Source organism: Mauremys mutica, chromosome 1, assembly GCF_020497125.1.
Source record: "Mauremys mutica isolate MM-2020 ecotype Southern chromosome 1, ASM2049712v1, whole genome shotgun sequence".
In the NCBI taxonomy this organism is placed as follows: domain Eukaryota; kingdom Metazoa; phylum Chordata; order Testudines; family Geoemydidae; genus Mauremys; species Mauremys mutica.
This window is the reverse complement of record NC_059072.1, coordinates 241865693-241881294: the sequence shown is the minus strand read 5'-3', so window position 1 is coordinate 241881294 and position 15602 is coordinate 241865693. Positions and strand designations below refer to the sequence as shown.

Here is a 15602-nt window from a genome sequence, read left to right as displayed (position 1 = left end):
CCAGCCTGATTTTCCTCTCCCAATATAAAGCTGATCGAACCGCAATCGGTTTCGGACATTGACCAGGAATTATGTTGAACTAAAAGCAATGTTGTGCAGTTAGTTAAATGTAAGCAGACCCCTGCAACCTTCTCCACACTGCTTTCTCAATGCCCTTCAGTCCTAACCAGCAACCTTCATTATTTCCAGTCCTAAGTCTCTTTTGAGCACAAAGTGCCAGCCATAGCAGATTGTGTGGTTTATAATGTAGATAACTGGAGAATTAGGATGAGACCATAACATGTACTTCATTTGTGACCTAACAGACTTATAAATCAATTCTTCAGTGGTAAAAAGCTTCACATAAAAACTTGTTAAACAATATTTTAGTTACTGTGTTTCATAATAAAGTAAAAAGTTAGATTTGACATACTGTTTGCTCAGATGCTTCTCCAACGTTGTCATATTCAAGAATAGCTTTGTAGAGTGTATTAAGCAAATGAGATGCTCTTACAACATTTCGAGTGTCAGGTGGTACTTGTGGTACTTCTGCTATCCCTGTGCTGAAAACTTTGTGAAGTACCTTAAGCTGTGCCAGTCGAGGTGACAACTTATCTACTACTATTGAAAGAGTGACTGTTTTGTCTGCAAAACCAAAAATATACAAAGATACCATTTTAGCAAGTTTATATATTTTTTAAATATTGTATAGTATTTTATACAACAATTTTCATAGTTTAAACTTATTTGTACAACAGTATATTATTCTCACATTTTCCTATTATAAATTAAATATCCCCTATACTGTACCTTTGTTGATTATGCATTTCTCAATTTCCGTAAGCTCTTCTTTGAAACTAATGAAGTACTTGTACAAGGCCCACATAAAAGCTTGGTAGGTTCTAAATGGGGGTTCTGTAGTTTTCTTGGGAGTGGAAATGGTTCCAGGTATTACACTTTCTGAGCTGTGCCCCATCACTTCATCAATGAACTTCTGCAGCCTAAACACAACTTGTCCATATGCTGCTATCTGCTCCAACACTGATCTTAAGCAGTTCTACAAAATAAGGTTTTCCAGAATTATCTCATGAATATTAATCCTTTTACACAACCAGAAATCACAAGAAATATAAAAGGTAAAATGAAAGTGACTGTTGAATTTAAGAGATAAACATAACATAATTTCACCATCTCTTATGGCATCTGCCCACTCAGTTTTGTTTTATTAAATCCAAATATGTGTTGCTTAAGTTAAAAACAGATGTGGAAGCATTATTATTTTTCCACAGGAAGTTTAGTTTCCTATCCCCCAAATATTCAAGCCCTCTAAATACAGGCATATTAAATTATGATCTGAATAAAATCAACTCAGGTTGATCAAATAACTTACATGGGTCAAATGAGTTACAATAATGTCATTTCTCACAGTCACCTTTCCCTCATTCAGCTGAAATATAAAGAGCTTTTTCACCCCTGAAAGAAGCCTGGAAAGCAAGAAAAGGTGAGCATTCTTAAAAACAAATTCATCATAATTATATGGATTAGAAAATATATATGTCAAATCATTAAGAGGAAAATTTAGTCTTGCTTATCTGAAAATTTCCTTTCTTAGGGTAGGTCTACACTTTTGAGCTGGATGTGTGATTTCCAGCTCCAGCAGACAAACGCATGTTAGCTCTGATCAAATTAGTGTGCTAAAAACAGAATATAGTTGCAGTGGTATGAGCAGCCCGAAGTCCATGTCTAGCATCTTGAATGGGATCATCCTAAGGGCAGCTAACCCTTCTCGCTGCTCATACCAGTGTGGCTACACACTATTTTTAATGTGATAGTTCAGTCAGAGCTAGCATGGGTATGTCTCCTCAAGCTGGGACTCATCCCCCACTCAAAGTGTAGACATACCCTTAGAGTCAGAGTTTAAGGCAAGAGGGAAACACCAGATCATCCAGTCTTAACTCCTGTAAAATCACAGGCCACTAAACACTACCCAGCCTCTGCCAAGCTCAAGAACCAGAATTAGACCAAAGTACTATAGCCTTCAGGAAACAACAATTGTGTGCCACAAATAGAGAACAGGATAGACCAAGGTGCCCCAATAACTGAGGCTCTTGCACTGGCAAAGAAATGATGTAGTGATACAAGTCCAGAGGAGCCTAGCAAGTGACCCATGTTGCAAAGGAAGGTGAAAACCCTCCCCGCAGTGTCCCTCCCTATCTACTCTGGGGGGAAATCCCTTTCTGATCCCACATATAGTGATCAGTTAGACCCTGAGCATGTGAGCCACACCCACCAGCCAGGCACCCTAAGAAAGAGAATTCCCCATACCACCTCAGGGCATCAGTCCCCGTCCCCCCCCCAATCCAGTGTTCCATCTCCAGCAATGGACATTTTTCTTCGAAGTAATAAGATCCACAGATTCTTTCAATGGTACTTCCGCCTGCTTGCAGTCTGGGAACAGAACTAGACCTGTCAGTCACTGGCAGCATGGGAATACCCAAGTATACTTTGAGGAAAAAACAGAACATTTTAAATTCCACATAATGAAAACAAACCCAAATCCTTGGATGACAATTTCCATCTCTAATCTGGATGATCCATTTGTCTCCACGGTCAGCCAGATCTGTGAATCATATTATATTCTCAAAAAAAGGATATTTTCAGCTAAGCAAGGGTAAATTTTCCTGTTCTTCTTCATGCTAAAATCCACAGATACGTTACAATCGGATTTTCATAGCAGTGTTCTTCCAGAATGGAAAGTAGGACCATCCTTTAAATATGGACATCCAAAACTAGGTAGATAATACATAAATATCTCCTCCGCCTTCTCTTGGGCACTAGGGTATATAGAAGACTTGGCCAAAAGGAAATAAATGGCACTGGCCAAGATTCAATGACCAATAAGCAGACTCTGGTGAACTAATGGCTGTCCAGCAGATCTCAATGCAGGAGAAATAACTACTTTGCCTTGAGATTGCCAATGCTCCTAAAGACAGGACTTTGATGCTCAACAAAAGGAGGAATATTTCTTGAACTTACCTAGGGAATGACAATTTGAGGACTACTTGGCTAAATTAAAAGTACAATACTGTTCTCATTAGAGAAATCTACTAACTTCAAATAAAATAAAGCCCCATCTGATTGGAGATTATAACCTGAAACCAGGTTACATTTTGATTGGGAAAACTGAGGAACCTTCTGGCATCATAAAATGAATGACAGAAAAGGTTCTGCCCCCAAGTTGCAAGCATGTTGAAGCACCACTGTAAGAGACCTGTGGACCTTATTACAAAGAATGGGACATCACGTTAAATTTTTGTCTTAACAAGTATAATGTTGGGAATTACTTTCTGTAAGACTTAAAATTCTAAAATTCATTTAAGATAACTTACATTATAATACATAAATATTTATAAATTGGATTTCCAGCCTGACAACTGAGTCCCTAACAACAATTATAGCAAAAAAATTGAATTACAAATCATTAAAACATCCTCAAATCCTGTCAGTGGCAAACCTATAGGATAAGAAAAAACCTGGACAAAAAAACCTCTTCAACTTCTCAACAAACCCACGTCTGATATCAAGTATCAGAGAGGTAGCCGTGTTAGTCTGGATCTGTAAAAAGCAACAAAGACTCCTGTGGCACCTTATAGACTAACAGACGTATTGGAGCATAAGCTTTCATGGGTGAATACCTACTTCGTCAGATGCAATACCACATCTGGTAGATTGTTAAAGGAAGAAAGTTTCAAAGATGTGGCCCCTCCAGTGCACATCACAATGTCAGCCATATCTTTAGCATTTAACATCAAGAACCGATGGATTGTTACTGCTGTGTTAAGACACCGCATAAGAGGGGCAAACCCTCAGCTGGCCATATAAAGTTTACTAAATTGTAACCTATATCTTAAATTGCACTTGGAAGCCAACCAAGTTCTGAAGCAGCAACTAGTCATACTCAAGAGATGCCAGCATTTTTTATTAGCTGAAACTTCCAGTACCTTTAAAAGGTGGCTCTCAGTAGAGCGTAATGTAGAAATCTAGCATTGATACTGAAAAGGGGTGGACCACTGTGACAATGTAAACATCAGAGAAAAATGGTTGCAACCACTAGGCCAGCTTTGGATGAATAGAGGGCATGGTAGCATGACTATGTGGCACTACTGTCACCTGGCAATCAGAGAGCAATAATGGGTCCATTGTGACCCAGAGACTGTAAACGATTTTGCTGAAGATCAGAAATACATTTCAACAGAACAGAGAGTCATGGTCTCAGCTCTTTCTTTTAGAGGTTTCCTCCTACCTCTCAACTGAATTGAGCTTAAAAGTATTTTTAATAGTAAGAAAAATAAAATGACTGACTTTTTACTCAACAAATCTGCTCATTGTGCATTGAGTCCTTTCACTTTCAGTGACAAAACTAAGTTTTTTGTACTGCACAGGCAATACAGTTATGAAAGAGAGAGCTGTCTTATTTTCTGGCTTGTGCATTAAAACTATTAAGAATGTTGCAATTACAGAATCTTCACTACTGGTGATGGTGCACAGATTAGAAAGAAAGGACACATCGATATTTCTTTTCCGACACTGAAAGCCAACTGCAAATCTGTCTCCTAGGACCAATAACACTATGATGCAAGATTCTTTTATCATTTTAATATTAAATGAATTTCATATACAAATATTTCAGGGATTCCTGCTTACCAGAGAGTTTCCCGGATAATCTGTGTTTCAGTTACAAGAGTTCTTTCTTCTGGCATATATAAGGGATCACTGCTGTACAAGTGTTGGTCCCTAAAAGAAGAAAAATTAAAAAAAACTGAAATCACAGCTGAAGCGTTTATAAATAAGAATCAAGCAATAATCTTAAGGCTCATTTCTCCCCTAATTTACACCTTTGACTTCAAAGACTTCCATGAAGCTCTACAGGCTGTAAACAAGAACAGAGTTTGACTCTAAACCTTTTTAAAGGCAAAAAAAATATGAAAAGCCACCAAAATATTATCCAGTCAAAGCCCAACAACCATTAACTAGCAAATATTTGAAATTAGTTTTAGTATTCCAACTCTCAAATGTTTAATTACTTAATATCCAATAACATACACAGTAATGTGATGAATCCACTTTTTTGACTCAATGATTATCAAATAGAACATGTAGCTGTTTTAAATACATTAAAGTCAAGAGTAAACATAAATCTGGATCACAAATAACCCCTAAATCCCACCCCACCTCAAAGTAACACATGCCATCTCGAAAACTTGAAGGAATTTCCATTCCTTTCGCACCTCTAAATATGAACACAAGCTCATAGGAAAAAGTTCTACAATTATTCATAGACCTTCCATGATTTCTTTATTGGTAGATTAAAAGATTTTAGTGTAGTATGTTAGGATTACTGAAGTTTTTAGTATTTTAATTCATTTTTATCACTGATAGTACTAGTTATTTATACAATTTCTTAGCTCAAAACTCAATCAAGCCAAATATGTTCACTGACAGTGAATGTGTGCACAAACCAAATCGCAATTTGGTATTGCCCTACACATGCTAAATTTGTCCAAACTGAGATTTGGAATTTGTGATGGACACAACAGCACTTGCTTTGTTTTAAATTCTGACATGGGGAAGGACAGTAAAACACAAGACATTTTATGCTTTTTTACTGGGGTGGGAGAACTTCGACTGTTCAGCACAATAAGCAAAAATTAAAATTATACTGGCTCATTTTGTTCAATTTCCACTTACTTAGTTTGCAATATATAAATATATTTTAAACTAAATCAGTAACAAATGCTAACTACATATTTTGGAAGAGCACACACATTTTACACTTTAACAGTATCACAGCTTAATGTAAATCATTAATAGTTCATTAAACCATTATATGGCTTTATTTAATATCAGCAGTGAACATGTAAGTGATCTTTTTTTCTTACCAGACAGCAGCTAAATTGGAATGTAGGTGAAAACTGTGAGAAAAACGAGGAGCTCTTCCTGTCCAATATTGAGGAACCACATGCTGTTCCAGCCAGCTGCGCGCATCAGGCTCACCCACTGGTAAGACATTTGATAGTCAGTGAAGGATTTTCATTTATGTGGAGAAGGCTTATAAGAGACAAAAAGAAGTCTCACCAATAAGCATCCCAACAATGAATTAGCTTCAGGATATAGCTGCATTCAATTAACTGGCTAATTACGCCTGTCTGTTTGCACTTTATTGCATGTACAATCATGGTGATTGCATGTATAAGTTAGTTTACACACACAGGTGCCTGACCTTTTGAAAAATCAGGCCCTAAAAATAAGATAGAGATATATTAATATTTATATATCTTTCCATCTTAAGGAAATGTACTTTATTTTAGACATTTGTTGAAACAATACATACAAAACCTATATTAAAGGTAACTTAAAAAAGTAAGGTGCCAAATACCAGTAAGCTCACCCTATAGTCAGGGTGTCCCTAATACTAGGCACTCAGTACATTACCTAAAATTTTTTTCTCCTAGTTCTAACCCCCATGACACCTAGCCTCACAGATAACCAGCTTCTAATCTAGGTGCAATATCCTACTGTGCGCTCTCCTATAATTTCACAGCTGTCAGGGAAACTGACTGAAACCAATCTGAAGGGGAGCCATTAGTGTCACATTTATTACAAGCGTTTTCATTCACTGAATTATACTATACCCAAGCACACACAAATGTTTTTCTTAATACCTGCTTTTATTTCAGTGTTAACATTTAATAACACAAGCTTTGTATTATGTCTAGATATATTTAAGTTGTGTTTATCTGATGTACAATTATCCCTAGAGCAGCATCGGTGTGCATACTCCCATAGGAATAAATGGAAGTCTTTCCATTGACTTTAATGGAAATTAGATCAAACCTTCATTACATACAAATGAGGCACTACCATTTTACTCTGTTAAAGAGTAACTATAATACATAACCAAACTCACAACCTTAACTATAGAGACAATACCAGAGTACTTTAATATAGAACAATAACTATGGAAGAGTTAGGTTGCTACATATGAGTGAGAATCATTTATTAGAAATCCATTTGTTATGAGATCCCTCTATGAAGAGAATTTTGAATAACCAACCTTTCCATGTGACCTGAGACACAGTTTTCTTATTTTGGTCTTGTTCTTCTTGTGGTGTCCTGTCTACTTGAATGCCAGAATCTTCCCTGCTCAGAGGTTGTTGAGCATCCTCCCCCTCTTCACTTTCTTCAGACCAATCCTGTCAAATATGACAAGACCAAGTAAATTTTTAGTGCAATGTACATGAGGGAAGGAAGTATACTCAGTCCTTCTTGGCAGGGAAAGTCAGTGTAACATGTCTACTTTGTTTTCTTCTAAAAAAAAAAAAAAGCCATGAGGGAAACTAAAAGGAACCCTGAAAATCATTTGATTTTTCCCCCCGAATTTTTCTTTCAATAAATATTGTCTGTAAGAACACAGTCAGTCACTTTTAAGATATTACTTACTGGTGTGTCTATGTCAGGACCAAAATAAATTTCTTCACCTTCCATCAAGTACTTTCCCCAGTCAAATTCTTCTTCCTTTTCTAAAAGGAATACAAATGAGACTCAATATTTTTGTGCTTATTTCCAACTTCCTCTCTAACAAGACTTGGAAATGTTTCTAAAGGTGCAGACTGACAAGAGATACTCTCTTCCATTCAAAACTGTCACTTTATTTAGCAATGATATAAAATTTTCACTGAAGATTTTAGTAGTCTGATGAATTATCTTCCTGTTTCTTTCTCTACCTATATACATTTCTTCTGAAGTGCTTCTCTGATTCTGAGTTTTAGACTCACACAAATTTGCAATATGGTGTACTGTCATCTCATTTGCCTGATTTCACTTCTTCCTGCATCATGTCATATCTATTTTAGGCCTCAATCCTGCAAAAGACTTGCAAGAGTGCGTATCTTTACACACTGTGAGTAATCCCATTTGCTTCAATGGAACCACTCCCAGTGCATAAAAATGGTCTACATTCCAAAGAAAAACCTGCAGCACTGAGTGTCAGAGCCTGGGTGAACTGACTTGGGCTGATGGGGCTTGGGGATAGACATTCCCGCTTTGGCTGGAGTTCGGGTTCTGAAACCTGGTGAGGGTCTCAGAACCCAGGCACCAGTCTGAGTCAGAATGTCTGCACTGCTATTTTTAAGTACCACTAGCCCAAATGACCTGGGCTCTGTGACACAGTGCCATGGGTTTTTCTTTGGTGCGTAGACTTACCAAAAGTAACACATGGACAAGTCTTTGCAGGATCAGGAACCCAGACTGTAAATTACTGAGAGCAGGGAACTTGTCTTTCCTTCTGTGTAAAAGAATATGTACAACCACAGTGCTATAGATAAATATTTTTAAATAAAATAATAAATCACACAAACAATATAAAATAATATACTATAATCCGGTAGGAAGGTTACTCACCTGTAACTGGAATTTTCTGAGATAACCTCTGCATGTTCACACTTTTGGGATGAGCTGACAATGCAGTCCAAGTTGCGTCACCAGTGCATTCCAAGAGTGGAAATGTGCAGAGGCCACTCTAAAAAGAATTTTAAGATACAAGGCTTCTTCCCCCCCCCCGCCCAGTTTCTAGACTAAAATGTTGTTTCAAACCATTTTTTTTAATGGCTATTTTTCAGCATTGCAAATGAATACCACAAGGATGTGGGGTATCCCAAACACATTTTTCTCAGGTGTTCCATTCTTCTCATCCTTTTATTCTCTATCCATTGGGGACTGTCAATTTAGCACCATTTGTTTGTAATCAGAAACAAAGGGAAATTGTACGATACACCTCTACCTCGATATAACGCTGTCCTTGGGAGCCAAAAAATCTTACCTCTTTATAGGTGAAACCACATTATATCAAACTTGCTTTGATCCACCGGAGTGCGCAGCACCCCCCCCCGTGCACTGCTTTACCGTGTTATATCCGAATTTGTGTTATATTGGGTCGCGTTATATCGGGGCAGAGGTGTACTACTACAAAACCAGGAGACTACGTAAAATTAACTCTTGGTAAGTTAAGGTGGATAACTAGATGTTGCCAGGTTAAAACTGGTTAGAACAGAAAAGCAATATTTTTAATTTAAAATGAAAAGATTACAGAAATAACCAAACTCCATTATGTCAAGTTACTGCATAACTTTCCTATGTGAAATTACATGCGAAGTTACTAGTTTTAGATACACTTTATTTTTGTTTTTGGCTCAGTTCGGTGTAATGAAATGGTCAGGATAGACACTGTTAGAAAGTGAAGTCCTTTATTTACTCACGCAGCAGACACAGCAGTAATGCAAACTTCCTCCAGGCTTACCAATATGCATCAAACCTCACGTGGTGGTTCCACAAGTGGCATAATATTTCACTCACTGGCCCCTCTGCTGAGAGGGTATTAACTGTGACAGTCATTTAACACTTGTTCCCACTTACGGGAACAGAACAGAGCTCACAGGCTCATTTAAACACAACACACCAAATGGCCCTCAGATAGCAACCAACGGGGGTGGATTTGAATGAGCAACCCGGATGAGAAAGTCATAACATTAATCTTTTCCCCCACCCACAAACTTTCTAGTTTCCAGTGTGTCTTAGATGTATAGGTTAATTAGATACAAGATTAAAAACCCACAAAAGATAACCAGTAGAGGATTAAGACATGATGTTATAAGACTGCAAAGGGGAAAAAAAGTCCTATCAGATTGTCACTTGTCTGTGTGTTTTTCATTTCAAATATAAAGATCTTGTAACCTACCCACTTCTTTATCTCTTGGCTTTTCCACATAGTTGGTGTTGGAAGGAGAATCGGACAAGCACAGTAGGAGAGATAGTATGGCGTAATGAGCATCTGTCTTTAAAGATACACAAAAGAAAAAAATCAATAAATGGAATAAAATGGTTTAAAAGACTTTAGGAAATGAACAGACTAGAATGTTGTATTCCAGAGTGTGTAGTATTAGCCCTCTCAGCTCATCTCAAGTAACGGATATCCTAATTTACTTATTTTTTTCCCAATACAAACCGAAAATAGTCATCTAAAATTCTTGTTTAAATTATGTGAAACGTGACAAATTAAAGCACGTCAACTAAAAGTCTACATGAGGGTTTAAGGACTCCTCATCCATTTACTCTAAATGACTTCTGCAAAGTCATTTATTCTATACAGCCAACGGTTACAGTTATGCAGGACTATTAACAGGTCACTCACCCTTCGTGAATGGAACCATTTAATGATTCTGACATCTACATATTTTGACCTTTTTATTTTAAAAAAATACCTTTTAAAAGCTGTTTCAGGGCTAGAAGGAAACCATGCACTTCTATTAAAATCATAAAGTTTATGGCCAGAGGATACCACTGGACCATTTAGTTTGACCTCCTATGTATCACAGGCCACGAGCACCACCCAGATATCTGCACAATAAACCCAACAACTAAAATTAGACCTAAATACTATAACCCTCAGGAGACTAAACTATTGCGTGCCACAGGCAAAGAATAGGAGGGAAAAAATAATATAATCAAATTAGTAGAAAAGCAGTCTGGCACTCATCAGGCTGTACTACAATATCATAGCCCTTTTTAAGGCTAACACCATTCTCCTTACAAGGATCTGCCAAAGTACTTTATTTACAGAATCATCTTTGAGACGGACAAGTTCCACAGAGCCAGGCAGCAAGACACCCAAGTTCACTCATCAACAAGAGCAACTGCTAAAGGTCACCGCAATTACCTTGTACAACACTGCTGAGTGCTAAATACAACCTGACATTTCTGAGCATGTAGACTGGCTCACACTTTAATCACAAAAAACAACATAGCTAAAAGTAGATATACGTTGAAAATCTCGGGGGGGGGGGGGGAAGGAGTATAGCAATCCAGGATGCATTTGCATTGCTACTGTATAGTCACAGTTCAGTTAAATTAGAAATGAAGTTAAGGTTCTAAGCACAGGCATTAGGAAAAGAACACACAGCCCTACTAAGTAGCATGACATCATAGAGAGTGCCTCTACCCAGCTCAGGGGCCTGCATTTCACAACAGCAGCAGCTTTCAGTCTTCAAAGGTCAACTAGAACAGGTTCAGAACAACCACACTGGAACCAAAGTGACATGGTCCAAGTGAGAGCACAGAGTTTTAATCCATCAGAAGCCTTAAACGCAACACAGTTTTCCAACTGAAAACTATGAAATCCTATTTTCTTAAGATGACCAGCTAGATTCCCCCGTCCTATCAAAAATGTTAATGCAACACAGAATGTGGAGCTTTATGCCTCTTATCTGCAATGTTAATGATATAATTTAAGCCATGAAAAGTGCACCCAGAGACCAGGGTGATGGATGCCCAATAAATACATATTTTAATAATAGGAAGATGGTAGGTTATAATTTAAAAAATCAGCTCACAGAGTAGCAATCATGTAGTTTAGGCCTTGGCTACACTGGCGCTTTACAGCGCGGCAACTTTCTCGCTCAGGGGTGTGAAAACACACCCCCCTGAGCGCAGCAAGTTACAGCGCTGTAAAGCGCCAGTGTAAACACTGCCCCAGCACTGGCGCTGCGACCACACACACACTTCAAAGCGCTGCCGCGGGAGCGCTCCCTCGGCAGCGCTGTGCGGCTGCAAGTGTAGCCATACCCTTAGTAGTAATAAGAACAGGAGTACTCCTGTTCTTTTTGCGGCTACAGACTAACACGGCTGCTACTCTGAAACCTTAGTAGTAATGTAACTCATTTGTACTTTCTGGTCTAAAACTGTTACAAAGTGACCAGCATCAGAATAAATGCAAAGAAATTAGAACAAAGAAGAAAATGTTACACACCTTTGTTTCTTCAGTGCTTGGAAGTGGTGAGTTCAGAAACTTTTCTATTAGTCTTTTCCAGCTTGCGGCTTTACTGAGGTCTGAATGAACAATCAGCTTTTCATAAATTCTGATTTAAAAATAAATAAATCTTATCAATGAATGCTTCAAATTAACAGACTTAATCAACATAGTAAAAATAAGACAAACTTACCCCTCTATTGTCCTCTCTACTTTGTGACTGCTTACATCAAGAAACCGATGAAATCTAGATGAGAAATTAAAACAGAATACAGTTTTTGCACTGTGCAAGGAAATGTTTGGGATCAGCAGGGATCGGCAACCTTTGGTACGCAGCCCACCAGGGAAATCCACTGGCGGGTCAGGACAGTTTGTTTACCTGCAGCAACACCAGCAACAGTCAGGAGGCTGGAGAAAAGGTTGAGTAGCACCCATCCATACTATTCACATTACCCATGCTAAACAGGAGGCTCTGAGGTGGGCAGGGAGCAAGAGAAAGCAGAGATCCACAAACATAATCCAGGAACAGTATCCTATTAAGAATACCAGCACCCTTCCCAGCAGCTGGTGATGGGTTGGGCTTCTTACCAGGGGCATTGTACCTAAACCATGTTGATGCACCCCGCTGCCACATTTATTTTTGCCTCAAGACTAGTAGATGTTTGATAACTATTTGAAGAGACATATTATTTGAGCAGATAAAGAAGTACTGTGCTTGCAATCTGGATCTGCAATGCACGGCTAATGCTTACTTACAAATATTAGATTTACACAAACAATAAGAAGCCTCACTTGTAAACATCTACACTACACAGCAGTTGCTACATGACAAACATTTTGGCAGGTATCATCTCATTTGAGGTCATATATTTAATAATGGTAACTGTTAACTTTTAAATAAGCCCGTTAAATTGTTTCTCACATCATTACCACCAAAGACACTATCACAAGAACTGCCTATCAGTTTGATAATGAACATATTGTAAGAAGTTCATATGTAAGATAAAAAGTTAACTCAGGGGTGGCCAATCTGAGCTTGAGAAGGAACCAGAATTTACCAATGTACATTGCCAAAGAGAGACAGTAATACGTCAGCAGCCCCCCATCGGCTCACCCCACTCCCAGCCCCTCCCACCCACCGATCAGCACCTCTCTCTCCCTCCCCACACCTCACAATCTGCTGTTTTGTGGCATGCAGGAGGCTCTGGGGGGAGAAGAGCGAGGGCACAGCAGGCTCAGGGGAGGGGGCAGAAAGGGGTGGAGTGGTGGCAGAGCCTGTGGCAGAGCCACAGGTTGAGCAGTGAGCACCCCCCGGCACATTGGAAAATTGACACCTGTAGCTCCAGCCCCGGAGTCGGTGCCTATACAAGGAGCCGCATATTAACTTCTGAAGAGCCGCATGTGGCTCCAGAGCCACAGGTTGGCCACCCCTGAGTTAACTTCAGTACACTCCCAAAAAAGCTGAACGAATTTTAGGTTTCAATCCATAGCTATGTATGATTACTATGGTTTTCATCCTTAAAACACATATCTACTTCATTAGACAGATAGTAGACTCATACTAATGTTCCTAGTAATGCTTAAATTTTATTTTTTTTAGAAGTCTACTCCTGACTGATGTTTATAGGATCTTTTCAACAAGGGAGAAACTGAGCTGCTCCAAATTCTACAAGGACATAGACGTGCTTAATTTTATGCACTGTATGTACTCCCAGTGACTTCAAATGGAGCTACTCAGAGTGCATTAAGTTACGCACATGCATAAATCTTTGCAGAATCAAGGACTAGTTGACAATGCGGGGAAAAGAGTGAAATTGACTACATAAAAGTGCTGTCAATTGGGGGTGGGGGAAATCCCTGTTAAGATTACAATAATTTGAAGAGGTTACATGCCATTTGTAACAATTTGTAAAACACTTCAGATGGAAGAGTTGACTATGCCTTTATAATTTTTTTAAATTACGGATTAATAAAGATTATGTTGAACTCATTTCACATGCATTAAGGTCAAAAGCATGTCTATCTTTTGGAGAGAAATGTACACTTATTGAGGCAGATCTTGACTGGTCATTTTTGTGACATTGCTCAATTTGAAATATTTGCTCATTTCAATAGCTGTTTTCTTCCCTCTCTTCCCTAACGTGATGCCTTGAACATCATGTTGAGAGTTCTCTCCGAAGTCACTAAAAAGCAGTTTATTTTATGCCAACAGACTAATATTGTAACACAGCAGACAGCAAGAGATTTATAGCTGCCAGGACGGCAGCCACTGCTCCTCTGATAAGCACCTGTAACTAAGTCCCTGGTGGTAATGCTGAGCCCGGATCTTTTTTAATGGAGAAAACGCTGATGTTCTCACTGGCTTGTGCCATGTTGCAACAGACAACTGTTACTTATTGAGCTGTCAGGAGGGCCACGGTGTCACAGGAACGTGTGTGTGTGTGTGTGTGTGTGTGTGTGTGTAAGGCTGCAGCTCAGACGGGCCGGGCCTGGCCTGGGGGGGGTGGGGGTGTGAGTGTGGGTGTGTGCAACTCAGACAGGCCTGGCCAGGGGGTGTGTGGGTGTGGGTGCAGCTCAGACAGGCCTGGCCAATGTGGGTGTGGGTGCAGCTCAGACAGGCCTGGCCAGGGGGTGTGCGCAGCTCAGACAGGCCTGGCCAGGGGGTGTGTGTGTGTGAGGGGATGGGTGGGTGCAGCTCAGACAGGCCTGGCCGGGGGGGGGGGGGGGTGCAGCTCAGACAGGCCTGGCCCGGGGGGGGGTGTGGGGGGGGGTGCAGCTCAGACAGGCCTGGCCAGGGGGGGTGTGTGTGAGGGGGTGGGTGGGTGCAGCTCAGACAGGCCTGGCCGGGGGGGGGGGGTGTGCGCAGCTCAGACAGGCCTGGCCAGGGGGTGTGCGCAGCTCAGACAGGCCTGGCCAGGGGGTGTGTGTGTGTGAGGGGGTGGGTGGGTGCAGCTCAGACAGGCCTGGCCGGGGGGGGGGGGGGGCAGCTCAGACAGGCCGGGCCGGGGGGGGGGGGGTGCAGCTCCGACAGGCCTGGCCGGGGGGTGGGTACAGCTCAGACAGGCCTGGCCGGGGGGGGGGGGGTGTGGGTGCAGCTCAGACAGGCCTGGCCGGGGGGGGGGGGGTACAGCTCACACCGGCCTGGCCGGGGGGGGGGTGGGTGAGGGGGGGGGTGGGTGCAGCTCAGACAGGCCTGGGGGGGGGTACAGCTCAGACAGGCCTGGCCTGGGGGGGGGGGGGTGCAGCTCAGACAGGCCTGGCCCGGGGGGGGGGGGGGGGGGGGGGGGGTGGGTGACGCAAAGACAGGCCTGGGGGGGGGGTACAGCTCAGACAGGCCTGGCCTGGGGGGGAGGGGTGTGTGGGTGGGTGCAGCTCAGACAGGCCTGGCCAGGGGGGGGGTGTGGGTGTGGGTGCAGCTCAGACAGGCCTGGCCAATGTGGGTGTGGGTGCAGCTCAGACAGGCCTGGCCAGGGTGTGTGTGTGTGTGAGGGGGTGGGTGGGTGCAGCTCAGACAGGCCTGGGGGGGGGGGGTACAGCTCAGACAGGCCTGGCCAGGGGTGTGTGTGTGAGGGGGTGGGTGGGTGCAGCTCAGACAGGCCTGGGGGGGGGGGGTACAGCTCAGACAGGCCTGGCCTGGGGGGGGGGTGCAGCTCAGACAGGCCTGGCCAGGGGGTGTGTGTGTGTGAGGGGGTGGGTGGGTGCAGCTCAGACAGGCCTGGCCGGGGGTGGGTGGGTGCAGCTCAGACAGGCCTGGCCTGGGGGG

General features: G+C 41.5%; 1 protein-coding gene across 6 annotated transcripts in view; it reads right to left on the bottom strand.

The window, feature by feature from the left end:
* TUBGCP5 (tubulin gamma complex associated protein 5) overlaps positions 1-15602 on the bottom strand; it is a 62587-nt gene that overhangs the window by 33928 nt on the left and 13057 nt on the right. For 4 of the 6 annotated variants that reach the window (XM_045004892.1, XM_045004884.1, XM_045004866.1 and 1 more), the window contains exons 2-11: positions 12033-12086; positions 11840-11948; positions 9773-9869; positions 7480-7559; positions 7094-7232; positions 5919-6036; positions 4684-4773; positions 1370-1463; positions 790-1036; positions 413-624 (exon numbers count right to left, since the gene is read on the bottom strand). In XM_045004892.1, the coding sequence (XP_044860827.1) occupies positions 413-624; positions 790-1036; positions 1370-1463; positions 4684-4773; positions 5919-6036; positions 7094-7232; positions 7480-7524 (945 nt within the window). In that variant the 5' untranslated portion in view covers positions 7525-7559; positions 9773-9869; positions 11840-11948; positions 12033-12086. Of the gene's footprint in view, positions 1-412; positions 625-789; positions 1037-1369; positions 1464-4683; positions 4774-5918; positions 6037-7093; positions 7233-7479; positions 7560-9772; positions 9870-11839; positions 11949-12032; positions 12087-12218; positions 12290-15602 lie in introns of those variants that run through there. The other 2 variants (XM_045004856.1, XM_045004876.1) reach the window with 2 other exon arrangements.